The sequence below is a fragment of the Rana temporaria genome, chromosome 5 (assembly GCF_905171775.1).
Source record: "Rana temporaria chromosome 5, aRanTem1.1, whole genome shotgun sequence".
Classification (NCBI taxonomy): domain Eukaryota; kingdom Metazoa; phylum Chordata; class Amphibia; order Anura; family Ranidae; genus Rana; species Rana temporaria.
Window position 1 is genome coordinate 128,305,886 of NC_053493.1, and position 26,238 is coordinate 128,332,123.

Sequence of the window (26,238 nt, forward strand, 5' to 3'; positions counted from 1 at the left end):
AGACGAGAATCCAGAACTTGACTAACCTCGTACTTTAGCTTATCCTCATTGACCAGAACCGAGGTAGGGAGAGGACGAGAGGATTTATTGAGGACCAAAGGCCTTTTAGGAACAAGCAAGGGCATGAGACGATCAACAGGAATCTGAGGAACCCTTTAAGATGAACTGGGCAACTAGCACAGGACCATCAGACTGGGCAGAGGTCAGTGGAACTCTGAGGTCAGGTTAGTTAGAAGGTTGATCAGCCAGGCAGACCTGCAGTGCACTGGTTAATATAGAGTTCCTGATATGGCTTGGGGTGGAGCCATACAGGGAGGAGAGATGATAAAAGCAGCCAGGTGAGAGGGTCTGGCCTCTAAGGTGAACACATGGAGGAGGTAAGCTGACACACAAACATTACTGCATATCCATGACACATTCAAAGTGCAGATTTTATACAAGATGTCTCAGCTCTGGAAACAGGGGGTCGAGAGCTGAAATTACCCCAGTGAGGAGAGCTGATTGAAGGGAAAGGAAACACACCCCTTCACACAGCACACAGGAACAGAGCTGAGGCTGTCAATTAGCTGGAGCTCACTCCCCATCACCGTTTTTCTCTTGGTGTCAGGAAAACTCCTCAGAAGTGATTCATGCTGATAGCAGAGGACAGAGGCAGTGGACAGAAATGACACTTAGTGCTCTGGATTGAGACAAGTACACACTATAGAGGGGTATGCTTTGTTCATATTTAATGTCTGATGTTTAAAACGACTTTAAGGTGAATAACTCTACTCCAAGTTCACTATATGGACCACTTATGTATTTATACATGTTGATCATATCCCCCTTAATATTCTCAAGAGATCGGTGCTGTGTTGATAACGTTAAAACATTTTTAATTTTTTTTATTTTCTTTATCGTACATCACGGGACACAGAGCGGCATATTCATTACTATATGGGTTATATGGAGTACCTTCAGGTGATGGACACTGGCAATCTCAAAAACAGGAAGTGCCCCTCCCTATATAACCCCCTCCCATAGGAGGAGTACCTCAGTTTTTACGCCAGTGTCTTAGGTGTTGGTCATGGTTTAGCTTGCCTCCACATCCTTGGGATTAAGGTGGGCTAACCGGTTCTGTCCAAAGGCCTCAGTGCTAAAGTGGTCAGCAACCGGACCCCAAACCATTGGGGTATAGCCCATAATGCTTTCTGTCACAGAGAGCTGGACCCTGGGCCCAGAACTTAGAAACCTTTGGGGGCCTAATGTTTCTGTTGCCAGAGTGCTATATGGGCCCAGGACAGTGGATCCTTCATAGGAACCCAGGGCCTGAAGGTCTAGACGCCCCACGGAGATGGGGGAAGATTGGACCTCTTGCTGTGCAAAGTCCTGCGGCATGGAGCAGGTAAGTGAAGGGAAACTTGCGGAACTTGGTTCGCAGCAGGTTTTTCCGGGGGGAAGGTCACAGTGGGACATGCCTATGGTTATGCGCTGCATCTGGCAAGGTGAGTCACATATCTTAGGATAGGATGACTGTATGTATATATTCCCCATAATCGTGACCTCCCTGGTAGTATTGCAACTGTGCTAGAAAGCATTGAAAAAGGGTCTGTGTGTATAGTGACAATTCTCTCTAAGAGAAGCCCCTGGGAATCTACTGAGGTTTCTTATGAAAGGGAGTGAATGCTCCTACCTGCAAGCCTGCTCAGAGAGGTCCAGGCGGTTGCTGCAGGAAAAGATGCCGCTCTGTGGATCCTGGCCTGGACGGCAGGATCAGCCTCTGACCTCCTCGTGGGCCCCCTGCCCCCCCCCCCCCGCCGGCGGGCGCGCGTGTCCCCGTGATATGGGCGCAATTTCGCGCCGTTTTGCTGAAGGGGAAGGGCGGGCCTGTAGGTAAAAGGAAGGGGCGGCCCTTCCAAAGGTTCCCAGCTCAGTGAAGTGTGGAACTGAGAGAGGAAGGACCAGAGCGGCAGCGTGGGGCGCCGAGGACACATAGTGGCCAAAGAAAAGTATTACAGTCTTCAAAGACTGTCTTTTACCCTAAAGATAGGGTTTCTTTTTCAGCAGTTTTTTGTTTGGCAAATACTACTAAAGGGGGACAGAATGGTCTTTCTTTCTTTGGTTTAAAAAAAAAAAAAAAAGAAAAAAGAAACAGACCAAGTTAATAAGAAAGAAGGCATTTTTTCCCCAGAAGGTTTTGGGCAACAACTATTTATTTTCCCAAACACCGTTAAGTAGCGGGCGTACCTCAGTATTGTACCATGGCGTCTGGTTTAGAGGGTACAAGAGGTGGGGATTCCCCCAGAGGGTCTGAGGTCTCAGACAAAGGCATGCCGCTACTTTCCCCAGAGGGAACCTTGGTGGGACCATCGAGATCTGGAGCTGGAGCTGGCACGGGTCAGTCCAACCCTAGGGTGGTCACGGACGAGGTACTGTCCACCTCTCTAAAGGAGATGGAAAAAAGAATGGAAAAAATGATAGCCAAGGCTATGCGGGGCAGAAAACGGAATAGATCTCCGTCGCCCGAGCGTGAACCCTCAGATGAGGAGGTCCCTTCCGCAGGGGAATGGGAAGACCTCTTGGACAAGGACCAAGTAGGTTCAGGGATCGAGGATCCGGGTACGGAGGAGTCTGGCGCAGCCTCCCAAGGGGAGAGCTGGTGGGTTCAAGTCTTAACAGACTTGGTCCATAGGACGTTCAACTTGCCAGTACCAGATCTCCAAGTATCAACGGTCTCAGCTTTGGGCTCACTAAAAGCGCCTCAAACCAATGCGGTTTTTCCGATCCATCCTCTACTAGAGGAAGTTATGTTCCAAGATTGGGCCAAGCCAGATAGAATCTTTGTACCACCAAAAAGATTCTCTGCCTTATATCCTATGGAAGAGAAATTTTCCAAGAGATGGGCAGCCCCGGCAGCCATCTCATGTGTTAACAAATCTTTAACATGCCCTGTAGAAAACATACAGGTGTTCAAGGATCCGGTTGATAAACGCTTGGAAACGCTACTTAAAACCTCCTTCACTACTGCAAGGGCAGTAGTGCAGCCAGCTGTGGCTGCAATTGGGGTTGCACAAGCATTATCGGATCAAGCTAAGCAGATGCTTAAACTTATTCCTGCCCAGCAGGCAGAAGAATTTTCGGACGTCCCTAGGGCCATACGCTTTACGGTAGATGCGATTAAGGATTCGATCCAGCAAGCGTCACGTTTATCGTTATCCCTTATCCATATGAGAAGACTCTTATGGTTAAAGAGCTGGGAGGCAGAGCCCCCATGCAAGAAGCTCCTGGTAGGGTTCCCCTTCCATGGAGGACGACTCTTCGGAGAAGACCTGGACAAATACATCCAGACCATTTCAAGCGGAAAAAGTACGCTTTTGCCCACCAAGAAGAAGTTTCGGGGGCCTGCGTTTAAACGACAGTACTCCCCTGGGCAGGGGCCCTCCAATACCAAACAGTATCGACGGCCTCCTGCAAGATCAAATTTTAACAAGTCGCAGGGACAGGCCGGCCCAGGCAAGAAGCAGTGGTTTCGCAAGCCAGCAAAGCCAGCCCCCAAGCCGGCCTTATGAAGGGGCGCCCCCACCCTCGAAGGTGGGGGGAAGACTGCGTCTCTTTGCAGAGGTTTGGGAGGCCAGCATTCCCGACAGATGGGTACGGTCCTCCGTGGCTACAGGCTACAAACTAGACTTCCTAAAGTTTCCTCCTCCTCATTTTCAGGAGTCAAGAGTACCAAACGATCCGAAGAAGGGAGCCGCATTAATAGCGGCATTGAATCATCTACTCTCTCAGGAGGTAATAGTAGAGGTACCAGTCCAAGAACAGGGGCTAGGTTTCTACTCCAACCTATTCATCATCCCAAAGCCCAACGGCGATGTCAGGCCAATTTTGGACTTAAAAATGGTGAATGCATACCTAAAGGTCCGCTCATTTCGGATGGAATCCGTGCGGTCAGCAGTTGCCGCACTTCAGAAGGACGATTTTATGGCATCCATAGACATAAAGGATGCTTACCTTCATGTTCCAGTTTACCAGCCACATCAAAGATTTCTACGCTTCTCGGTGGCTCTACGTCATTTCCAATTCATGGCGCTTCCCTTCGGGTTGGCTACGGCCCCCCGGGTGTTCACGAAGGTCCTAGCTCCAATCCTAGCCAATCTAAGGATTCAAGGGGTCACGATCCTAGCATACCTGGACGACCTCCTAGTCATAGATCACTCGTCTCCTGGCTTGGAACGAGCAGTGGCCCTCACAGTTCAGTACCTCGAGAGGTTCGGCTGGGTCCTAAATCGAGAAAAATCAGCATTCCAGCCCACAAGGCAGTTGGAATATCTCGGCATGAGATTAGACACAGAACAACAGAGGGTGTTTTTGCCTCTGATAAAAGTCAAAGCCATCAAGGAATCAGTCCTACTGGTTCTAAGCAAGAAGGAACCAACTGTTCGCCTATGTATGCGGTTACTAGGCAAGATGGTGGCCACATTCGAGGCGGTACCGTACGCCCAGAGCCACACTCGCATCCTGCAGGCAGCCATCCTGTCAGCATGGAGCAGGAAGGCCACAGGCCTTAGATATCCCTTTGCCGCTCTCATCAAGAGTCCGACAAAGTCTGTGTTGGTGGTTAGACCCTCAGAATCTACTGAAGGGGAAGTCTTTCAGCCCAGTGGCTTGGAAGATAGTAACCACAGACGCCAGCCTAACAGGCTGGAGAGCAATTTTGGATGGTTGCACTCGCCAAGGCACTTGGGCAAAGCCAGAGAAGCAGTTGCCCATCAACATCTTGGAGCTCAGAGCTGCTCGACTAGCCCTCGGGGCTTGGACGTCCAAGTTGCAGGGGTTCCCGGTGAGAATTCAATCGGACAATGCCACGGCAGTGGCATACATAAATCACCCAGGGGGAACCAAGAGTCAAGCCGCTCAGAGAGAGGTGAGCTTGATTCTCCTATGGGCAGAAGCTCATGTGCCCTGCATATCGGCAATATTCATTCCAGGAGTGGACAACCTTCAGGCGGACTTTTTAAGTCGCCAGACTCTGTTGCCGGGGGAATGGTCTCTACATCCACAGGTCTTTCAGACACTCTGCCAGAGATGGGGAGTGCCGGACGTGGACGTCATGGCATCAAGACTCAACAAGAAGCTAGACAGGTTCATATCCCGCTCAAGGGATCCGATGGCCTGCGGAACCGATGCGCTGGTTTGCCCTTGGCATCAGTTCAAACTTCTTTATGCCTTTCCCCCGCTCCAGTTACTACCCCGCCTGCTGCGCAGGATCAGGGTGGAGCACATACCAGTCATCCTGGTAGCTCCATCATGGCCCAGAAGGGCATGGTATTCACTAATCCTAAAGATGGTAGTGGGAGACCCTTGGACTCTTCCTCTACGGCCAGACCTGCTATCGCAAGGTCCGATCCTCCACCCTGCCTTACGGCATCTAAATTTGACGGCCTGGAAGCTGAATCCCTGATTCTCAGGGGTAGAGGTCTGTCTCAGAAAGTAATCTCTACCCTAATCAGAGCCAGGAAACCGGTCTCTAGGGTGATTTATTACAGGGTCTGGAAGGCCTATGTAGGCTGGTGTGAGTCCAAGCGATGGCTTTCTCGCAAGTTTACCATCGATAGAGTATTAAGTTTTCTCCAGCTAGGAGTGGATAAAGGACTGGCATTAAGCACAATCAAAGGACAGATTTCAGCTTTGTCAGTGTGGTTTCAGCGGCCGCTGGCCACCCACTCGCTAGTTAAGACCTTCCTTCAAGGGGTCTTACGTATTAATCCTCCAGTTAAATCCCCGCTTTGTCCGTGGGATTTAAATCTTGTTCTGTCAAGTTTACAGAAACAACCTTCTGAGCCGTTGGCTGAAATTCCTTTGGTTTTACTGACAAGGAAGTTAGTATTTTTGGTCGCCATAGTTTCCGCCAGAAGAGTATCGGAACTGGCAGCCTTATCCTGTAAGGAACCATATCTTATTTTTCATAAGGACAAGGTCGTTCTCCGCCCTCATCCTTCCTTCCTACCGAAGGTTATATCCAGTTTTCATCTAAACCAGGATTTGGTATTACCATCCTTCTTTCCTAAACCTACTTCCAGAAAGGAAGGGTTGCTGCATACCTTGGATATTGTCAGGGCCATGAAGGCCTATCTTAAAGCTACAGAGAAGATCCGGAAAACAGATGTGTTGTTCATTTTACCGGATGGGCCCAAGAAGGGGCAGGCAGCTGCAAAATCCACCATCTCGAGGTGGATTAAACAGTTAATCACTCAGGCCTACGGCTTGAAAGGGTTGCCTCCTCCGTTATCATTAAAGGCTCATTCTACTAGGGCCATGGGCGCCTCCTGGGCAGCACACCACCAGATCTCTATGGCTCAAGTTTGCAAAGCGGCAACCTGGTCTTCTGTCCACACGTTTACAAAATTCTACCAGTTGGACGTAAGAAGAAATACTGATACAGCCTTTGGGCAGGCAGTGCTGCAGGCTGCAGTTTGAGACCCTCGGATTCCGGGGGGCTCCCTTTTGAGTTAAAATTTAAATTTAAAATTATTTTTTCTCAAATAAGTTGGATTTATTATGATTTGAGTATATCTCTAAATTAAATCCTTTTGTCTTAGGAAGATGTTCTCCCTCCCCTCATTGTAAGCATTGCTTTGGGACATCCCATATAGTAATGAATATGCCGCTCTGTGTCCCGTGATGTACGATAAAGAAAAAGAGATTTTTAATACAGCTTACCTGTAAAATCTTTTTCTTGGAGTACATCACGGGACACAGAGCTCCCACCCCTCTTTTGGGGACCATTTTGGGAGGCATACTGCTTTCTACAAAACTGAGGTACTCCTCCTATGGGAGGGGGTTATATAGGGAGGGGCATTTCCTGTTTGAGATTGCCAGTGTCCATCACCTGAAGGTACTCCATATAACCCATATAGTAATGAATATGCCGCTCTGTGTCCCGTGATGTACTCCAAGAAAAAGATTTTACAGGTAAGCTGTATTAAAAATCTCTTTTTTTTTAACATCAATCTGTTCTGCTTAAAGGGGTTGTAAAGGAATTAATTTGTTTTCATAATAAGCATCCTTTACCTGCAGACATTCCTCTTTTCACTTTCTCATCATTTGTTTTTGCTCAGAAATTGCTCTGTTTCTTCTCAGTTCTGTTCACTTCCTGCCTGTTTGATTTTACTGACCACCGTGAAGGGAGGCTTTACTGCGGTGGTCAGTAACATGCTCACCCCCTCCTGGGAACTACATCTGTGTGGCAGGACGCTCTCTACGTGTTAGAGACTTTAAGGAGGTGTGAATTACTGGGTGTTCCGCAATTCATACTGGGAAATGTAGTTCTTACACAACGGAGTGATGCAAACCAGGAAGTGAATGAGAGAACAGATACTAGAATACCGGAGGTGATATAGATGAAGGAATTTAATAGGCATTTACTCATTTTTTTTTTAACAGAATCATTACACTATTCTGTCTGTCTACCTTGCAGACATTAATTTTAGGCAAAAAAATGTTTTCCTTTAGTGACCCTTTAACTACTTGCCGACCTGCCGCAGGTTGGCTCTCCTGCGCGAGAGCCCGTAGCTCTACGTCGGCTCTCTTGCAGGTAACCAGGGGCGCGCGCTCGCCCCCGACCCCGTCCCGCCGGGCACACGCGATTGATCGTTACAGGGCGGGGACCGGGAGCTGTGTGTGTGTAAACACACAGCTCCCGGTCCTGTCAGGGGGGGAAATGCTAATCCTCTGTTCATACAATGTATAAACAGAAGATCAGTGATTTCCCCTAGTGAGGCCACCCCCCCACAGTAAGAACACACCCAGGGACATACTTAACCCTTTCCCCACCCCCTAGTATTAACCCCTTCACTGCCAGTGGCATTTTTATAGTAATCCAATGTATTTTTGTAGCACTGATCGCTATAAAAATGCCAATGGTCCCAAAAATGTGTCAAAAGTGTCCGAAGTCTCCGCCATAATGTCGCAGTACCCCCATGCAGCCATTGTCTCCCCCCCATCCAGCGTCTCCCCCCATGTATCCAGCGTCTCCCCCCCATGTATCCAGCGTCTCCCCCCCCATGTATCCAGCGTCTCCCCCCATCCAGCGTCTCCCCCCCCATGTATCCAGCGTCTCCCCCCATCCAGCGTCTCCCCCCCATGTATCCAGCGTCTCCCCCCATCCAGCGTCTCCCCCCCATGTATCCAGCGTCTCCCCCCATCCAGCGTCTCCCCCCATGTATCCAGCGTCTCCCCCCATCCAGCGTCTCCCCCCCATGTATCCAGCGTCTCCCCCCCATGTATCCAGCGTCTCCCCCCCATGTATCCATGTCCCACTTACCTGCATCCTCGCTGCCGCCGACTGTGTCATACGCCGGGAACATTACAACTTTGAATCGCTGTAATGATTGGCGCTGCGTATAGACACTCCCCCTCGCTCGGGATTGGACAGTTCACCCGAGCGAGGGGGAGTGTCTATGCGCGGCGCCAATCATTACAGCTATTCAAAGCTGTAATGTTCCCGGCGTATGACACAGTCGGCGGCAGCGGGGATGCGGCGAATGGCGGCGGGATGCGGCGTCACGGCGGCGGCGGCGGAGGGGGAGGGGGGGGGAAGTATTCTATTTGGGTATCGGGGGTATTTGCGGGAGTACGAGTACTCCCGCATATACTCGGAATCGGTCTGGATACCGATACTAGTATCGGTATCGGGACAACCCTAGCGCAAACCAATCAATAAACGCTTATTTCGATTTTTCTTTACGAAAAATGTGTAGAAGAATACGTATCGGCCTAAACTGAGGAAAAAAATATTTTTTTTATATATTTTTGGGGGATATTTATTACAGCAAAAAGTAAAAAATATTTTTTTTTTTAAATTGTCGCTCTATTTTTGTTTATAGTGCAAAAACTAAAAACCGCAGAGGTGATCAAATACCACCAAAAGAAAGCTCTATTTGTGGGAAAAAAAGGACGCCAATTTTGTTTGGGAGCCATGTCGCACGACTGCGCAATTGTCAGTTAAAACGACACAGTGCCGAGTCGCAAAAAGTACTCTGGTCTTTGACCAGCAATATGGTCCGGGGGTTAAGTAGTTAAGTGCCTTAAATTGAACCTGTAATAAGAGAAACATGGATACTGCTTTTGCTGACCTCCTACTGAAAGTGCCTGGCTGTCATGTTGCTTCCCTGACTTCGGTATTTTGAGCCACGGACGTGGGACATGTATGCAGATCAGGACTTTTATTTAACTATTTATAGGGCAGTGATTGGGAAAATGCTCAGCACAACAGAACTGGAATTTTCAGCAATGGGTTATCAATGACTGCATTACTGTGTAATGTAAGTCTTTGGGGTTCCCTTGTTTAGTTATTACCATGGTGAACTTTTACCATTGCATATGTTTATATGTACAAGTCTCTGCTTTCCACTGTGACATCTGTTCCAAATCAGAAGAACATAATAAATATTCCTTGCTTCCCTTTAGAAATGTCAATGTTTATGGGTTGAGTCATATGCCGCGTACACACGACCGTTTTTCATGACGTGAAAAATTACCTTGGCTCCAGAGCATTTTTCATGATGTGAAAAATGGGCATTAAAAATTTAGAACATGCTCTATTTTTTGCGTCGTTTTTCACGTCGTGAAAAATGGTTGTGTGTAGCGTGCAAGCTCAGAAGCAATGTATGAGACGGGAGCGCTCGTTCTGGTAAAACTAGCATTCGTAATGGAGATGCCACATTCATCACGCTGTAACAGATTGAAAAGCACGAAGACTGAAAAGCGCGAATCGTCTCTCACCTAACTTTTACTAACACAAAATCAGCAAAAGCAGCCTCAAGTGTGGCGCCAACCGAATGGTACTTCCCCTTTATAGTGACGTGTTGTACGTCACTGCGCTTTGCTCAAGCATTTTTTTTTCACGATCGTGTGTAGGCAAGGCAGGCTTTAGAAGAATCAAGTCGAAAAAAACGTTGTTTTTTCTAGACCATTAAAAATGGTCGTGTGTACGCGGCATTACAGAAAAACAGCTTAATAAAGGGCTGCGGTGCTTCAATTGATTATAACAGACCATGGATTACTGCATAAAATACCCTGGGAGGCCCAAAGTAATAATCCAGTTATATCAAAGAGGACCATAAATGTCCACACATAAGGTAATAAAAAATAATCATTTGCTGATGGGAGTATTATCAGGCTAATATTTTCTCTTCTGCTATTTTGGTAGTCAAGAATGTGAATATTTGCCAAAAAAAATTCAGATTTAGAAAAAAAAAAGCTATTATGAGAGAAGTATGGAGGCAACCATTGCTGACTTCACTCTAAAAATGCTGGTTGTCTGAGTATATTTCACAAGTTTCTGAATAATGACCTTGATCTTCAGTGAAATCTGAACTTCTGATCCGCATGTTTGCTCCAAGCCAGTGGCTTGAAAGGTACTAAAGACTAGACATCAATTTGACAGCCAGTAACTCAACATTTTCAAATGGATAGGATAGTAATGGCATATTTCTTTAGTGCGTGTTCCCTTTCTGCTGGCTGTAAGCATATATACAGTATACGCCAGCACAGACTGGGCCTTATGCCATAATGCCATATATATGCGTACCATTGTTTGTGCTGGGAGCATTCTCAATTGCATGCCCCCAGCATGGAGACCAAGCTGTTATAGACAGCTCCTGGTCTCGAGCCCTGTACACGCGACCGGAATGTCTCTTTTACCATTTGCCACCGAATGAAGGTGCAGTTTGCCCTGAACAAAGGAAGTCATCCTACAAAGATCTGCATTTTTACGAACTCATGCCAAAGCTGCAGAACTGGATTTTTTTTAACCTTCCTCGTTAAAGGGAATACATCCACTTTTAATCAGTATCCTCTATTCTTGTATTCCCTTGCATCCTGATCAAATTAGTCAGTTGTAAGGTTTTGCTAATACGTTGTTGTTTTAGACAGTAAACCTTCAACCTGGAAGCAGTGTGTGTATGTGGTTCTGTTCCTGTAACAAATGCCCAAGACCACCATTGGAGGGAGCTAAGGTATAGAAGAGAAATGTGCTATGCTTTGGGATAAATGAACAGTCGGTCCCTCTTCTTTTTTTTCGACTCCCTCTATTGATAGTCAGGAACAGCTGCTGCAGAAAAAAATAATAAAAAATAATAATTCCAGGATAGAGATCTCTGCATCTGAAACTCCTTGATATCAGTAAAGCTGGTAGCCTTTACAATTGACTTTTTTTCAAGCAGGCTGCAGGGAAAAATGCTGACCATTTACGGGTCAGTTTGGCTTGGATTGCATCTATTATTGTTGGCAAATGGGATTGTGTGGCTACCATGAGCCAGATGAGAGAAAGCCAAGCAAATAGCATTTTCAAAAAGATAGGCCAGCAGTGACATTGTCCACATGGTTAACTTACTGTATATAAGACATTTATTTAGACAGTGTAAGGAAGGTGAAATGGCTGTCTACATTTTTAGTTTACATTTATAAAGACAGACATGTTTGACATTTGTGCTCTTTTTACTATAAAATCAATGGAATGTTTTCAGATTTTGGACTTTTTGTGGACTCCTTACAACACATACATTTTCATGGCAGATGTTTTAGGATCATAAGTCTTTCAAACTTTTTAACATTTTTCAATTTTGTGACATTAGCTATAGAAACACTTTAGTGTTATTAAAATATATCATTCCCCGTTTTGCTCACAGGTTTAGGTATGGAATATATACACATTGCCTCTTGATCCAGATGTCAGGTTTCCTTAAAACTGACCTCTTCTATGGCTATTTTAGCAGAGAAAAAACTAATGCCCCGTACACACGATCAGAATTTCAGTCGGGATAAACTCCGACAGGTTTTTCTGACGGAATTCTGTTCAAGCTGTCTTGCAGACACACTGTCACACCAAATTCCGACCGTCCCAAACGCGGTGACGTACAACACTACGACAAGCCCAGAATAATGAACTTCAATGCTTCACATGCGTCAACTTGATTCTGAGAATGCATGTTTTTTTCTCCGTTGGAGTTCCATACAGGCAAACGGAATTTCCGATCAAAATTTTTTTTTTATTTGGGAAAAAAAAGAGAACATGTACTCTTTCTAAGTCCATCGGAATTTCCAATGGAAAAACTCAGATGGGGCACACACACGGTTGGAATATCCGATGAAAAAATTCTGAGGGACTTTTTCTATCGGAAATTCCGATCGTGTGTACAAGGCATAAGAAATACAGTCAATCTGCAGTTGGCATGGTCAGTTCCAAAACAGCAAGCAAGAAATAATGGTCTGTGGTTGATTGGTGACTGTTGTGGGTTTCAAAAGATACATTTGCAGCCTTTAACTTGGCTGTTAAATGCCCCTGTTCTAATGCCCTGTACACACAATCGGTTTTCCCATTGGAAAAAGTCTGATGAGAGCTTTTGGTCAGGAATCCCGACCGTGTTTATGCTCCATCAGACTTTTTCCATTGAAAAAACTTCTGGAAAAGGATAGAGAGCAGGTTCTCTTTTTTTTCCCGTCAGGAAAAAATATGACCGGAATTTTCTATTGTGTGTACAAATTCTGACGCGCAAAATTCCAACGCATGCTCGGAAACAAATTGACACATGCTCAGAAGCATATAACTTAATTTTCTCGGCTCGTCATAGTCTTTTACGTCACCGCGTTATTGGCAGTCAAAAGTTCACCAAACTTTTGTGTGACCGTGTGTATGCAAGGCAGGCTTGAGCGAAATTCAGTACAACTTTTTTCCGACGGGAAAACTGCTCATGTATACGGGGCATTACTGTCCATAGTTTACTAGCTTTTAGCAAATTACATGATGGTTTCTCTATACCAGCCTTTCCTCAACCTTTCTAACACTGAGGAACTCATGTAATTACTTTCCTGTCTCAAGAAACCTCTGCTAATAGTTACTATATCTCCAGCTCACTGATTATTGGCTTGCTGTACAGATGGAAGAAAGCTCCTCACACTTTGAAATCAGTGGAAAGAGCAACCCCCCCCCCCCCCAGATAGCTAAGAAGATCATTGGTCAGTTGTAGCTTAACTGTGAGAGAGAAATTGCTCTTTGCTCAACAAACCTTTAGCAATCTCTGGAGGAACCATACAGTACCATACAACCCAATTTGAGAAAGGCAGCTCTATACTATGGATGGTATTAATAGTTAGCTGACAAATATACATATGTATTTGTAGCTTATGCTATGGTTGCCAGTGTCTACTTTGTATAACCACTAGTGCAAACAATCTGGTGATATTTAGATGGAGAAGCTACTGGTTTCTTCAACATGGCTTTCAGAATACATGGCATACTCTTCCACACTTTCACTTCTTTGTTTTCTCCAAGAGCTAAATCTTTTTACGGTTTTAGTTATGTAAGTTTTAAATGTAGTCCCCATATATGCATACAATAATGGGTTGAGGCAGCAGTGGAACAAGGCCATGCTCCCCGTCACTTGCATCATTAGGTCAATGGTTCTGCTCGTCTCACATCTTGTAATCAGTCCATATATGATATCCAAGGCTCTCCATAATTTGGTTATGTTATATGGCAACTGGGTGATCAGAAAGACTACTACTACTGTCAGCAATACCTTGAGGGACCTTGACCTTTTAATGTTTGGAGTCTTTAGAAGAACCTTGGCCATCGCCGTGTAGCAGAACAACATGATGACAAAGGGTATTACGAAGCAGAAGACAATCTCAAGGATTTCAATTAAGGCTGTAACTTCTTTTACTGAATCTTTGGGATATATTGGAAGACATGCATGTTTGCCGTTGTGTTCTTTTACTTCACTGAAATATAAATCAGTGATGCTCAGCATCAGGGAAGTCATCCAGACAAAAATACAGATTGCCCAGCATCGTTTTTGGAAATTTTGTTGGCTTGATACTTTGGTCACTGCAAAGAATCTGTCCAAGCTGATGCAAGCCAGGAATTGCATTCCTGAGCTGAAGTTTATAGTATACAAAGCTGCAGTTATCTTGCACATTGCATTTCCCAACTTCCATCCAATTGATGCATCCACAGCCCAGAAGGGAAGGGTGAAAAGTAGCAAAAGATCTGCCACTGCTAGGTTCAGTAGATACACATCAGTCTTGGTTCTCATCTTTTTATAGTAGGCATATATGGCAATTACTAAAGAATTGCCGGCAACACCAATCACAAATGCCACTGAATAGAAAGCTGGGAGGAAAACCTCAGCAAACCTCCGGATGTCATGCTTTACACAGAGTTCTTCATAATGTTCATAATCGAAAGTTGTGTCTTTGTAGTCCTCATAGTTTTCTGTTGTTGTCATTAGCGTTGTGTTAATTTGTTCCTTCATTCTGAAGTTTCTGAAAAGAAAAAAGGGTTTATTTTAGTGAAGTGACCAAACAAGTACATTCCTACACAAAACAGCATACTACTATAGTTATGGTATTAAGCCATGTACACACGGCCCTGAATCTCGTCAGGAAAAAAACTTTGTTTTTCCTGACGAGATTCTTGGCAAGAATCTCTTGCCGGCCGAGTGTACACACACTCCATTCAAAAGAACCGCCGTTCTTTTGAATGGCACAAACGCAGTGACATCATCGACTACGACGAGCATGCGCTCGTCACATTCGATGCCATCGCTGCCATCTTGCTTCACCCTACCTATGCCTTATAAATTACAGCGAATGCGTCAAAGTAATTTCGAGACTGCGTGGGTTTCCATGGAGAGGTAAGTATACTCACGCTTGGGTTTCTTGGCAGGAAAACACTGCCGAGAATCTCACAACGAGAAAATAGAGAACAGGTTCTCTATTTTTCTCGTTTAGATTCTGGGCAGTTTTCTTGACGAGAAACCTCAAAGCCTTGTACACACGCACGGTTTACTCGGCAAGAAAGCTCTGCCAGCAGTTTTCTTGCCGTGAAAATCGTGCGTGTGTACGAGGCTTTAGACATAACACCTGACATTTCATCATTGTTGCAGACTTCAATTACAAAAACAAAATCTTGCCCCCTTTTCTGCATGTTGTTGTAATTGGTAAAGGATCTTTAGAGCCAATTTAAACAAGTGTTTGAACTATCCTTCCTGTCCCATAAGAAATGACCATTCAGATATGAGCCAGGAAGTCGTTTTAGTTCCATACATCCATTTCGTTATCTCTATGTGTGAGTTATATGGGGTTAACTAGATTCAATTAAGACTTCATTTTTAATTGGCCTCAAAAGATGCAATCTTAATGTGTTTCCGTAATTAAAGAAATTAATGGGCAAACTTTGCCATATGTGTTCCTTGAATGAATAACCTGTTGGAAAGCCCGACTTTCTATATTTTTGTGGTAATACAGTCACTGTTGGGTTTTTCTTATAATGTGGAACTACAGTACTACAGTACTTGCATAATTGGTAAGATAGAATTCTGGTGTAGTTCTAGTGGGCATATCAAGCATGAATTGAGTTTTACTGCACTCAGGGCTGCCCATCACAGTCCCAACGCACTTGGTGGGAATAGGCAATTCTGCCTTTCATACCTTGTTTTATACTACATCCATATTTATGATGTAACAAGGGACCATTCCGCAGCCCCCACTCTTAATCTGTCCCCCCCATTATGAATTCTGGGGATTTTTTCTCTGCATCACTCACTGAAATCACTGCATTTTTTAATTCCGCATGGCCTTGGGTGGCTTCACCCGCACAGCCATGTCCTCCTGTCTGCCACTATCTCTGCACGCATGGTCCATTGATTACTTTCTCCATCTCTATAGTATAACTGAAGGTCTGTATCTCTATACAGGCCTGGGGCTAGAAGAATAGTCTGCAGGAGCCTGTGCATTGCAGCATGCACATTTCTTTTGCAGTATGTGTGCATTTAATATTGTTTTACAAAATGTGGTATATGCCTTTTAAAACAGACCTTTAGCTGTATTAAGCCACCAAAAAAAAAATTATATTGTAGCTCATCAATTCTTAGATGCGATGGCTGCATTGGTTTCCTTTTTTAGATATTTTCTGCTATTTTTGCTTGGTGATCTGGCCAATAAGTCTGTTATTTTTCAGCTTTAGCAGACAGAGTAACAGAGGGTTGCGACAAGCCATTTAACACTAATAGGGGTGCTTAGAATGATGAGTTTTTATTCATTATGTAAAACCTTTATTCCAAAAGGAAATAAAATGTTGCTGTAACTGCTTATAAATTTTAGTTCAACTTTTATTTGTTAGTCAAGTCCACCTAAATCTGCCAGTTTAACACTACCCTGTCCTCAGACTGACAATGCTGCTGTCCAAAAGTGTCTCTGTTGCTGCTCCAGCCTCCACATTTAGGCCTGTTCACACGGAGAATACTAAAGCCTACACCCATGGAGGTCCACGTTTACCTGAACAGAGATGCCTATGCTTTCCTTGCCTCCCCATGCAGGCAGTACCACTAATGTAATTTAGGAGCAGCGGCTGCACGGTCTCAATCACTGCTGCCAATATGACATCTACACAGGTGTGAGTTCAGGGACACGCACCCTCACCCACACAGATGTCAAATTGGAAGCAACAGCTGTGTCCATGCACACGTTGCGTCCCAACTAACATCAATGCCTGCATTGGGATGCACAGAACACCTGTGCATTCCCATGTGGGGAAACACAGCCCTCCTCAGGTGTACGCTTTAGTACAAGGCGTTAACCAATTGCCAACCATATATATTGTGTATATTCGGCAGCAAGTCAGCTCTCCTGTGCAAAATCACGTACCTGTACGTGTTTTTGCACTTCCGGGTCTGGGGAGTGCCGCCGGCGATCCGCTCCTGCTGGGTCCTGACGATCGTTTGGGACACAGGCAGAGCGGCGGTCTGCCTATGTAAAGAAGGCAGACCGCTGTTCTGTGAGAAGAGAAGGCTGTGAGCCTATGTTCCTAAAAAGTAGGATCACAGATCTCTGCATACCCATAATACAAACACCCCCGCACTCCCTAGGCACGCATTTAACTTTTTGATCACCCCTGATGTTAACCCCTTTCCTGTCCGTGTCATTAGTACAGTGTATTTGGGACCAGTGTATTAGTGTCACTGGTCCCAAAAAAGTGACACTTAGGGCTGGTTCACACTGGTGCGTTTTGACATGTCAAATCGCATGTCAAAACGGCGGTATTTGCCGCAAATTGCCGGCAATGGCACCGTCCTAATCAGTGAAACCTGCACAGATGTCTCTATAATCGCGGCCGAAATCGGGACTGCCTGCGGGAGTGAAATTGTGCGAGTTCAGCTGAACTCGCACGGCTTCACTCCCACAGCCCAGTGTGAACCTGGGCTTAGGGGGCAATTTACTAAATGTAGTGCACACAGAATGTGGTGTGGCTCTGCATAGTAACCAATCAGCTTCTAACTTCAGCTTGTTCAATTAAGCTTTGCCAATAATACCTGGAAGCTGATTGGTTACTATGCACAGCTGTACCAGATTCTGTTTTAGTAAATCCAATTTGTCCGCTGCAATGTCATATAAGTCGCTGATCGCCGCCATTATTAGTAACAAATAAATAAATACAAATTCCGTAAATCTTTCCTATAGTTTGTAGACGCTATAACGTTTGTGCAAACAAATCAACATACTCTTATTGTTTTGTTTTTTTACCAAAAACATGTAGCAGAAAACATATTGATGAACAAATTCGATATTTTTCCATTTTTTTATTGGATTTGTTTTATAGCTGTTATGTTTGTTTTTTTCAAAATGTTTTTTTGCTTATAGCGCAAAAAAATTAAAACTGCAGAGGTGATCAAATAAAAAAGAAAGCTCTCTGGGAAAAAAAGGACATAAGTTTTATTTAGATACATTGTTGCACAACCACGCAATTGTCAGTTAATGTACCGCGGTGCCGTATTGCAAAAATTGGCCTGGTCATGAAGGAGGGCAAGTGGTTAAGTATTGACATGTTCTAAAAAATAATATTTTTGTTTTTGGGCTTAATACCACTTTAATGGCCCCTTACACACGACCCAAAAATCGGATGAAAAATACCGCTTTCGATGCGATCGTACAATAATCGGATCGTTGGTACAGAGCTTTCGAGAGCCGACAGTTTATCCAATATTATTAGATCGGACAAGCACGAAAATTTTCCTCATGCGATACCAGATCATACGATTTTCGTTTAGTCAGTACAGTTATCGTCCGAAAATACAATACACATACATTACCACACATGACATTACTTCTGATTTATTTATTTTTCTGTCGTGCGAGAATTTTCGTGACTTTAGTAACCTATTCAATTTCTATTTGCGACTAGTAAGCAAAAAAACTCAGATGACCTGTCGTCACTATCACTATCTTTCTGGTGGTTTCTCAACCAGGGTTCCCTTGAAAAGGGAAGTAAAATGTACACCGCTCCAAGGCTGTCTGCAAATTAAAGATCTCTTAATACTGCTGTGGCAACAAGACTGGGTGCCTGCTGAGGTCCGCAACCTGGAAAGTCCATGCAACAAAGAGAAAAAGTGGCACATCCAGAGATGAAGAAAAATGTGTTAGTTTATTGTAGAGTCAAAGGTTTAAAAAACATGACACACAAGGAATCCAAACTGTTCAGCAAATGTGTTTCACACAAAGTGCTTATTCATTGCAAACCTTTGACTCTAAAATAAGATGGTGGCAGGATTTGTAGGAGGAGGCTGGGGGAGTATATATCCCTCCTTCTCTGGTGTGTCCTTCGTCGGGTTGTCTTCCTGGTTCCCACCCTCCCGGTCCCCATTTTAATTTCATATGCATCATTCATTTCTCATACTCGGGGTATGCCCTCTTTTAGGCGTACCGTCCAGCTAGGCCAAGGCACACCACAGGCCTTGGTGGTTGGGGTCACTACTTTTCACGAGTAAAGACTCAAGAATACAAACAAACAAATTTTGGATGTGCTGCTTTTTTTCTTTATTGCAGGGTTCCATTAAACCCTAGGGTTCCTCCAGAGGTTCCTAGGGGTTCCTTAAGCACTGCGCAATTTCTGTCTCTTAGATATGTTTCCACTGGCATTGATCTTTTTAATTCATCTTCCAAATGACCGCAAGCAGGGCTGGTGCTAGCGCAAGGCAACATGGGCACTTGTCTTACGGCGCCAGGGAACAGGGAGGAAAATTGTCAGTGTCTTGTCAGTGTCTCTCTCGTCTCTGTGAGTCCCAGGATTACACACAGCAGGCATCTCCCGCTGTGTGTATTGGAGCTTAGTGTGATAACTTTGGCCGCGCTGTGAGAAAAGTCCCGCCCTCCTCCTAGATCAGCTTGTGTGATAGGCAGAACAATGCGTCTATCACACAAGCTGATCTAGAAGGAGGACGGGACTTTTCTCACAGCGCGGCCAAAATTTTCACACTAAGCTCCGATACACACAGCGGGAGATGCCTGCTGTGTATGAAGTGTAGAAGAGGAGGGAGGGAGGGAGGGAGGGGAGCGCTGCAGCCACACTGGCAGTGTGTGTGATAAATTCTCTCTCATGTCACGCTGTCCTGGCAGCCCCTCCTCTCTTCTCGTCCATCCCCATTTGCTTGTGACATCATCTGGGATGGATGAGAAGAGAGGAGAGGACGCCGGAGCAGCGTAACATGAGAGAGAACTTATCACAGATGCTTCCTGCATACTGGCTGCTCCAATATGCCCCGATGTGCTCCAATATGCCCCGATGTGCTCCAATATGCCCCGATGTGCTCCAATTTTCCCCGATGTGTGCCAATATGCCCCGATGTGCTCCAATATGCTCCTATGTGCTCCAATATGCCCCGATGTGTGCCAATATGCCCTTATGTGCGCCAAGTGCCCTGATGTGCCATGTGTCCTGATGTCCCCTGCCCTGATGTCCTGTGCCCCAGTCTGCTGTGCCTCAATGTCGTGTGCCCTGATGTACTGTGACCTGTGCCCTGATTTTCTGTGCCCTTTACCCTGATGTGGCCTGGTGTGCTGTACCCTGATGTGCTATGCCCTGATGTTCACTGTGCCCTGATGTGCACTGTACCCTGATGTGTTGTGCCCTGTGCGTGCGTGCATGCCGGGGGAGGGGGGGGCAGCAAAATGCACCTTCGCCTGAGTTGGCAAAAATCCTTGCACCGGCCCTGACCACAAGTATGAGGAACATTCTTCCCAATGACCATCACACTAATGTACCAATAGTTGTAGATATAGTAAGTTCTAGCAGGGGTTCCCTGAAACTTTAAAGATATTTCAAGGGTTCCTCCATGTTGAAAAGGTTGAAAAAGGCTACTTTAGTCTATAGGAATATATAGAAGTTTTGGGAAGTTTGACTCAGAAGTGTGACTAAGACATTGCTGATACATCAGGATTGGTAGTCAGGGAGATATTCATTCTTACAACAGTAAACACTTCACAGAGATCCAAACCCTGCTTCATTTTCTTTTATTATAATGGCGTCTCCAATTATTATGATCTTATATTAAAACAGTGATATTCTGCTTTGAACGTTTTACAATGCATGCAGTGAGCTTATTAGTGTTTGCATAGCTTTCTTCTTTGCTTTGTCTTCTGGCATGAAAGCTGCAGGAGTACCTTGGCTGTATGCTGCACCGTGCAGTGCAGATTTTAGAAAGCACTCTAGATAAGTGTTAATCGTATCAAGATCAAAATTAATCTTTTGGTAAACTAGTCTGCGTGCCTCGTATCCAAGGGAAAAGGAAAGGGAAACAAATATGACGTCATTTTGGCAAGTCTCTTGAATACACAAACACTTGATTCTATAACACATTCAACAAAGTTTACTCCCTCAATCATTTTCTTTCATTTTGAAGACTTTGCTACATAGGAATGTATCGTTCGAAGAATGACCGCCTTAAAATATAATGATTTTCACAACAAATAGATACTTAAAGCGGTGGTTCACCCTCAATAACAACATTCTAGCATTAAATTAAGCATAGTAGCGCGAGCTACAGTATGCCTTTATTTATTTTTTTGCCCCGTACTCACTGTTTAATCCTATAGTGAAGATTCCGACTCCCCGCGGGGAATGGGCGTTCCTATCCAGAGGGAAGATGATTGACGGCCGGCTATGGCACGTCACGCTTCTCCGGAAATAGCCGAAATAGGACTCGGCTCTTCACGGCGCTATACGGCCGGAGAAGCGTTACGCGCCAGAGCCGGCCGTCAATCATCTTCCCTCTGGATAGGAACGCCCATTCCCCGCGGGGAGTCGGAATCTTCACTATAGGATTAAACAGTGAGTACGGGGCAAAAAAATAAAATAAAGGCATACTGTAGCTCGCGCTACTATGCTTAATTTAATGCTAGAAAAAAAAAAAATTATAGGGTGAACCCCCTCTTTAAGGAATTCCTAATTGCTAATAACCCTTTTATAAATGATATGTTTTGTGATTGATCATTTAAATGCATTTTAAATGCAATCTTCCATGTACAGTATATGTAAAGTCTCGGGGGTTATTCAGATGTGTGACTGGTGGATCCCTTTTCAGAGCGCGTTTGACAGTAAGTGTGGGGGAGATATGTCGAGTTGATTAAAGTGATTGTAAACTCTTTTTTTTTAATAAATATGTCATACTAAGAGCCGGTTCACACTGGGGCGACTCATCAGGTCGGCTCAGCTGCCTGACAAGTCGCCTCCCATTCTATTCCCCAGAACCGTTCTAATAGGAGCGACACAAGTCGCTCCGACTCAGGCCCCGTACACACGAGAGGATCCATCCGCTGAAAAATCTCAGCGGATCGGTTTCAGCGGATAGATCCCCTGGTGTGTACGTTCCAGCGGATATTTATCCGCGGATATTTCCGATTTCCAGCAGATAAAAATTTGTAAGCATGCTAACAAATCTATCCGCTGGAATCGGCTCCAGCGGATCGATCCGGTGGTCTGTACAGACTCACCGGATCGATCCGTCCGAACCCGTCCCTCGCATGCGTCGTAATGATTCGACGCATGCGTGGATTTCCTTATATGACAGCGTCGCGCACGTCGCCGCGCCATCATCGCGGCGACGGCGCGACACGTCACCGCGGTTGAAATCCGCGCAGATTTGGATCCGATGGTGAGTACATGCCAACGGATCCAAATCCGCCAGAGGATTTATCCGCGGAAACGGTCCGGAGGACCGTTCCTGCGGATAAATCCTCACGTGTGTACGGGGCCTCAGAAAGAGGTTCTTGTACGACTTTGCGGCTCGGGCGATTTGCATTGACTTCTTTACAGAAGTCATTTTGCTAATCGCCTCTGAAGTCGTCTTCAGGACGACTTGCCGAGTCGCCCCCTGAAGTCGTGCTGCCGCAGTGTGAACCGACTCTAACCTGATCTGTGCAATTGTTTTGCACTCAGCAGCCCTGATCCTATTCTTCTGGGGTCCCCCGCCGGCACTCCTGGTTCCTCCTCTTTGTCATGTGCCCCGCTAGGAGGCCTCATGCAGGCTCGATCCTGAGATGCTCTGTCTGCATCTATAGATGCAGACAGCGCCGCCCCTTGTCAGTTTTTTTTTTTTGCCATCTGTGTCCTATTAGGGAGATTTCCATTCAGACAGGAATAGAGAGAAAAAATCCCTCCATAGTGAGGGAATACTTGGTTGTCACCATAACTAGTGCCTCCACTGGAAGATTTCCCCTCTATTCCTGTTCTGGTGACAACCTAAAATGTAGGGCTTTCTTTTCTTCAGGAGTTTCAGTGATCATGGTAAACAGGACCAATAGAGTGAGTGAATCAGCCTAACTGGGCACAGACAGTAATAAAAAACTGACAGGTGACGTCCTGTCAGGGAGAGGAGACCGAAGGTGTGTCCCTTGTACATAGGGACACCGATCGGTCACCTCCCCCAGTCAGTCCCCTCCCCCCACAGTAAGAATCACTCCCAGGGAACACATTTAACCCCTTGATCGCCCCTAGTGTTAACCCCTTCCCTGCCAGTCACATTTATACAATAATCAGTGCAGTTTTATAGCACTGTTCGCTGTATGAATGTGAATGTGTCAAAAGTGTCTGATGTGTCCGCCATAATATCGCAGTCCTGACAAAAAATCGCAGATAACCACCATTACTAGTCAGTCCCCTCCCCACACAGTAAGAATCACTCCCAGGGAACACATTTAACCCCTTGATCTCCCCTAGTTTTAACCCCTTCCCTGCCAGTCACATTTATACAGTAATCAGTGCAGTTTTATATCACTGTTCGCTGTATAAATGTGAATGTGTCTGATGTGTCCACCATAATATCACAGTCCTAAACGGCCTAAACTGAGAAAATGTATTTATTTATTTTTTATTTTTTAAATTGGGATATTTATTATAACAAAAAGTAAAAAATATATATATTTTTTCAAAATTGTCGCTCTTTTTTTTTGTTTATAGCGCAAAAAAATAAAAACCGCAGAGGTGATAAAATACCACCAAAAGACAGGTCTATTTGTGGGGAAAAAAAGGGTGTCAATTTTGTTTGGGAGGCACATCGCACAACCGCGCAATTGTCATTCAAATCATGACAGTGCTGAAAGCTGAAATTTTGCATGGGCAGGAAGGGGGTATATGTGCCCAGTAAGCAAGTGGTTAAAGTGACACCAATGTATCTTCTATTACTCTCAGCATCCTCCAAATATCCAAGTTGCCTTCTTTCTTTTTTTTTGTTGTGCTGTGATCCAACTTTCTGTAAGGCCCCGTACACACGGTCGGTTTGGTCCGATGAGAATGAACCGAAGTTCATTTTCATCGGACCAAACCGACCGTGTGTATAGGCTCTCGGTCTGTTTTCCTTCGGTCCAAAATTTTAAAACATGCTTCAAAACTGAACCGATGGACCGCTGCCCCATCGGACCAAACCGATGGTTAGTACAGAAAAGCATCGGTTCAAAACCTGCGCATGCTCAGAATCAAGTCGACGCATGCTTGGAAGCATTGAACTTCGTTTTATTCAGCACGTCGTGTATTTGACGTCACCGCGTTCTGACCCGATCGGATTTTGGACTGACGGTGTGTACACATATCAGGCCGTACGGCCACTTCAGAGGTGAACCGATGAAAACGGTCCATCGGACCATTCTCATCGGTTTTGTCCGACCGTGTGTACGCAGCCTTAGAGGGCGGCTACGCTCATTCTCCATGATTTTACTGTATGTAGGAATGTAGCCACCCTCTCTTGCTCGCCCCCAAGAAGGATTAGGAACTGTGGGACTTGTAGTGTGTATAGAGCAACGTACATGACCCCAACTAACGTGCACTGCTCATTTCAAACAAACAGGAGTGAGGGGAAAAGGAGAGGTTTGATAGCTCATGGAGGACATTGCAAGGAGGCAGAAAAAAACACAGTAAGAAATGATTTCCTCAAAATAGATTACAGGCATATTAAGTAGTAGATGTGTAAGGATCATGGGCCAGATTCACAGAACACATACGACGGCGTATCTCCTGATACACCGTTGTATCTGTTGTTCTATCTATGCGGCTGATTCATAGAATCAGTTCCGCATAGATAGCCCCAAGATCCGACAGGTGTAATTGATGCAGGATGCAGTACCTCGGCCGCCGCTGGGTGGAGTTCGCGTCGTATTCCAGCGTCGGGTATGCAAATTAGCAGTTGCGGCGATCCACAAAGGTTTTTCCCGTCGTTACGTCGGCGCAAGTCTTAGTTTCCCGTCGCAAAATTAGGGGTACTTTAACATCGTGTAACATTACTCCACCATGTTAAAGTATGCCCTTCGTTCCCGCGTCACTTTAGAATTTTTTTTTTCCGGCGTAAGTACGTTACGCACATCGCGATTCACAAACACGTCGCGCCGCCATAATTTCGCGCAAAGCACGTCGGGAAAATTGCGAACGGAGCATGCGCAGTATGTCCAGCGCGGGAGCGCGCCTAATTTAAATGGTACCCGCCCCATTTGAATTGGGCGGGCTTGCGCCGGACGTGTTTACGATACACCGCCGCAAGTTTACAGGTAAGTGCTTTGCGGATCGGGCACTAACACTGAAAACTTGCGGCGGTGTAACATAAACGGGTTACGTTACACGGCCGCAATTCTATGTGAATCTGGCCCCATATTTGGAGAAAAAGGATATTGTTTAGTTGCACTTCAAGTACTATGGGCTAATTTAGTACAGAAACACTCTCTGCAATATACAGCATTAGCGATTGGAATTCCTCTTTTGCCTGATCTCAGTACAATACAATGACATTTAATTGGGCACTATAGATTACTGCCTGTGTGTTGCCTTGTGTTCTATTGAATTAAACATGCTGATATTGTATTATTGTCTTTTAGCTGCACTACACAAATATGTCCCCTGTCTACAATTATCCTTAAAATTGATTCATAATTTTTACAGGGAAAAAAAAAGGAACTAAAAGCAACACATTTAATAGTTAGGACAGTGAAAGAAGAAGCACCCTATTTAAAATGCAGGAGAATGAAAGAACAAGGAACATTTTAATCTGTAAGACAATAAAAGTGAAAGATTGCAGAACAGCCACTCACCTCTTGAGGAAGGTCCAATTGTTTTTTAGTACTGTGTATACGTACAGACCCTAGAGCGGAACCTTTAAACGGCTAGACAAGTCCCATCCCATGTTGTCACCCAGCCAGTACTCCTCCCAGCATTCTGGAGAACTTCAGATAACACACATTCAGTGCTTGTGTGCTGTGAGAATGCAGTTCCAGGAAATGTATACACGAGTGGAGGGCAGGCACGTTTTACTATACACCTCACATTGGGGATAGCTGCTCTCCGTTTCACTTGGGATTGTTAGAGGGAAATTTCTTACTGGCTTAATTTTATTTTTTTTAAATTTTTTTTTAGTGTAGGCTATTCTAGACCCGGTCCATGAAATGTGATAACCGCTTTACCATGTTTAATGCCAATTTAAATAGTTTCCAGTCTTTTTTTTTTTAGTAATGAATACCTGGTTTTCCTGCCATAAAGGTCCTAGTGTCACTCTTATGGAGTGACACATCTCTGCCAGCTGTGCTCCTGTATTGTCACCCTGTCATATGCGCCTCTGATGGAAACTGCAAGTGGCCCTGTCAACTCCCACTGCACAGACATGATCTGCCATTGATACAGTCATGAAGCCAGTCCAGAGCAATGATGTGCAGCCAGTGCTGGAACGAGTACATGTGCACAGGAAATGGCTAAAAGAGCTTGCAGGAAATGAGTAGAACTGGGATGAAAGGTGAAAACAATACATACCGTATTTATCGGCGTATACCGCGCACTTTTTTGCCCTGAAAATCAGGCCAAAATCGTGGGTTTGCGATATACGCCGATGCCCGCTTTCCCACGCCGAGTTTGAATACTGCGCCGACATATACCGAGCGCAGTACACTCGTGTA

At 45.1% G+C, this 26,238-nt stretch overlaps 2 protein-coding genes across 2 annotated transcripts in view; one reads left to right on the plus strand and one right to left on the minus strand.

Moving 5' to 3' along the window:
* Nucleotides 1-26,238, plus strand: part of ACAD11 (acyl-CoA dehydrogenase family member 11) — a 164,296-nt gene that overhangs the window by 69,822 nt on the left and 68,236 nt on the right. The gene's annotated exons all lie outside the window — the stretch shown is intronic.
* ACKR4 (atypical chemokine receptor 4) lies at nucleotides 12,655-25,549 on the minus strand. Its single transcript, XM_040353113.1, has 2 exons — nucleotides 25,384-25,549; nucleotides 12,655-14,304 (listed from the first exon to the last, which is right to left on the minus strand). Exon 2 carries the CDS (start codon nucleotides 14,292-14,294, stop codon nucleotides 13,224-13,226), a length of 1,071 nt encoding a protein of 356 aa, XP_040209047.1. The 5' UTR covers nucleotides 14,295-14,304; nucleotides 25,384-25,549; the 3' UTR covers nucleotides 12,655-13,223.

Bases quoted from the DNA above. Each gene is read 5' to 3' on its own strand.
- ACKR4 (XM_040353113.1), bottom strand. From the start codon at position 14,294: ATGAAGGAACAAATTAACACAACGCTAATGACAACAACAGAAAACTAT.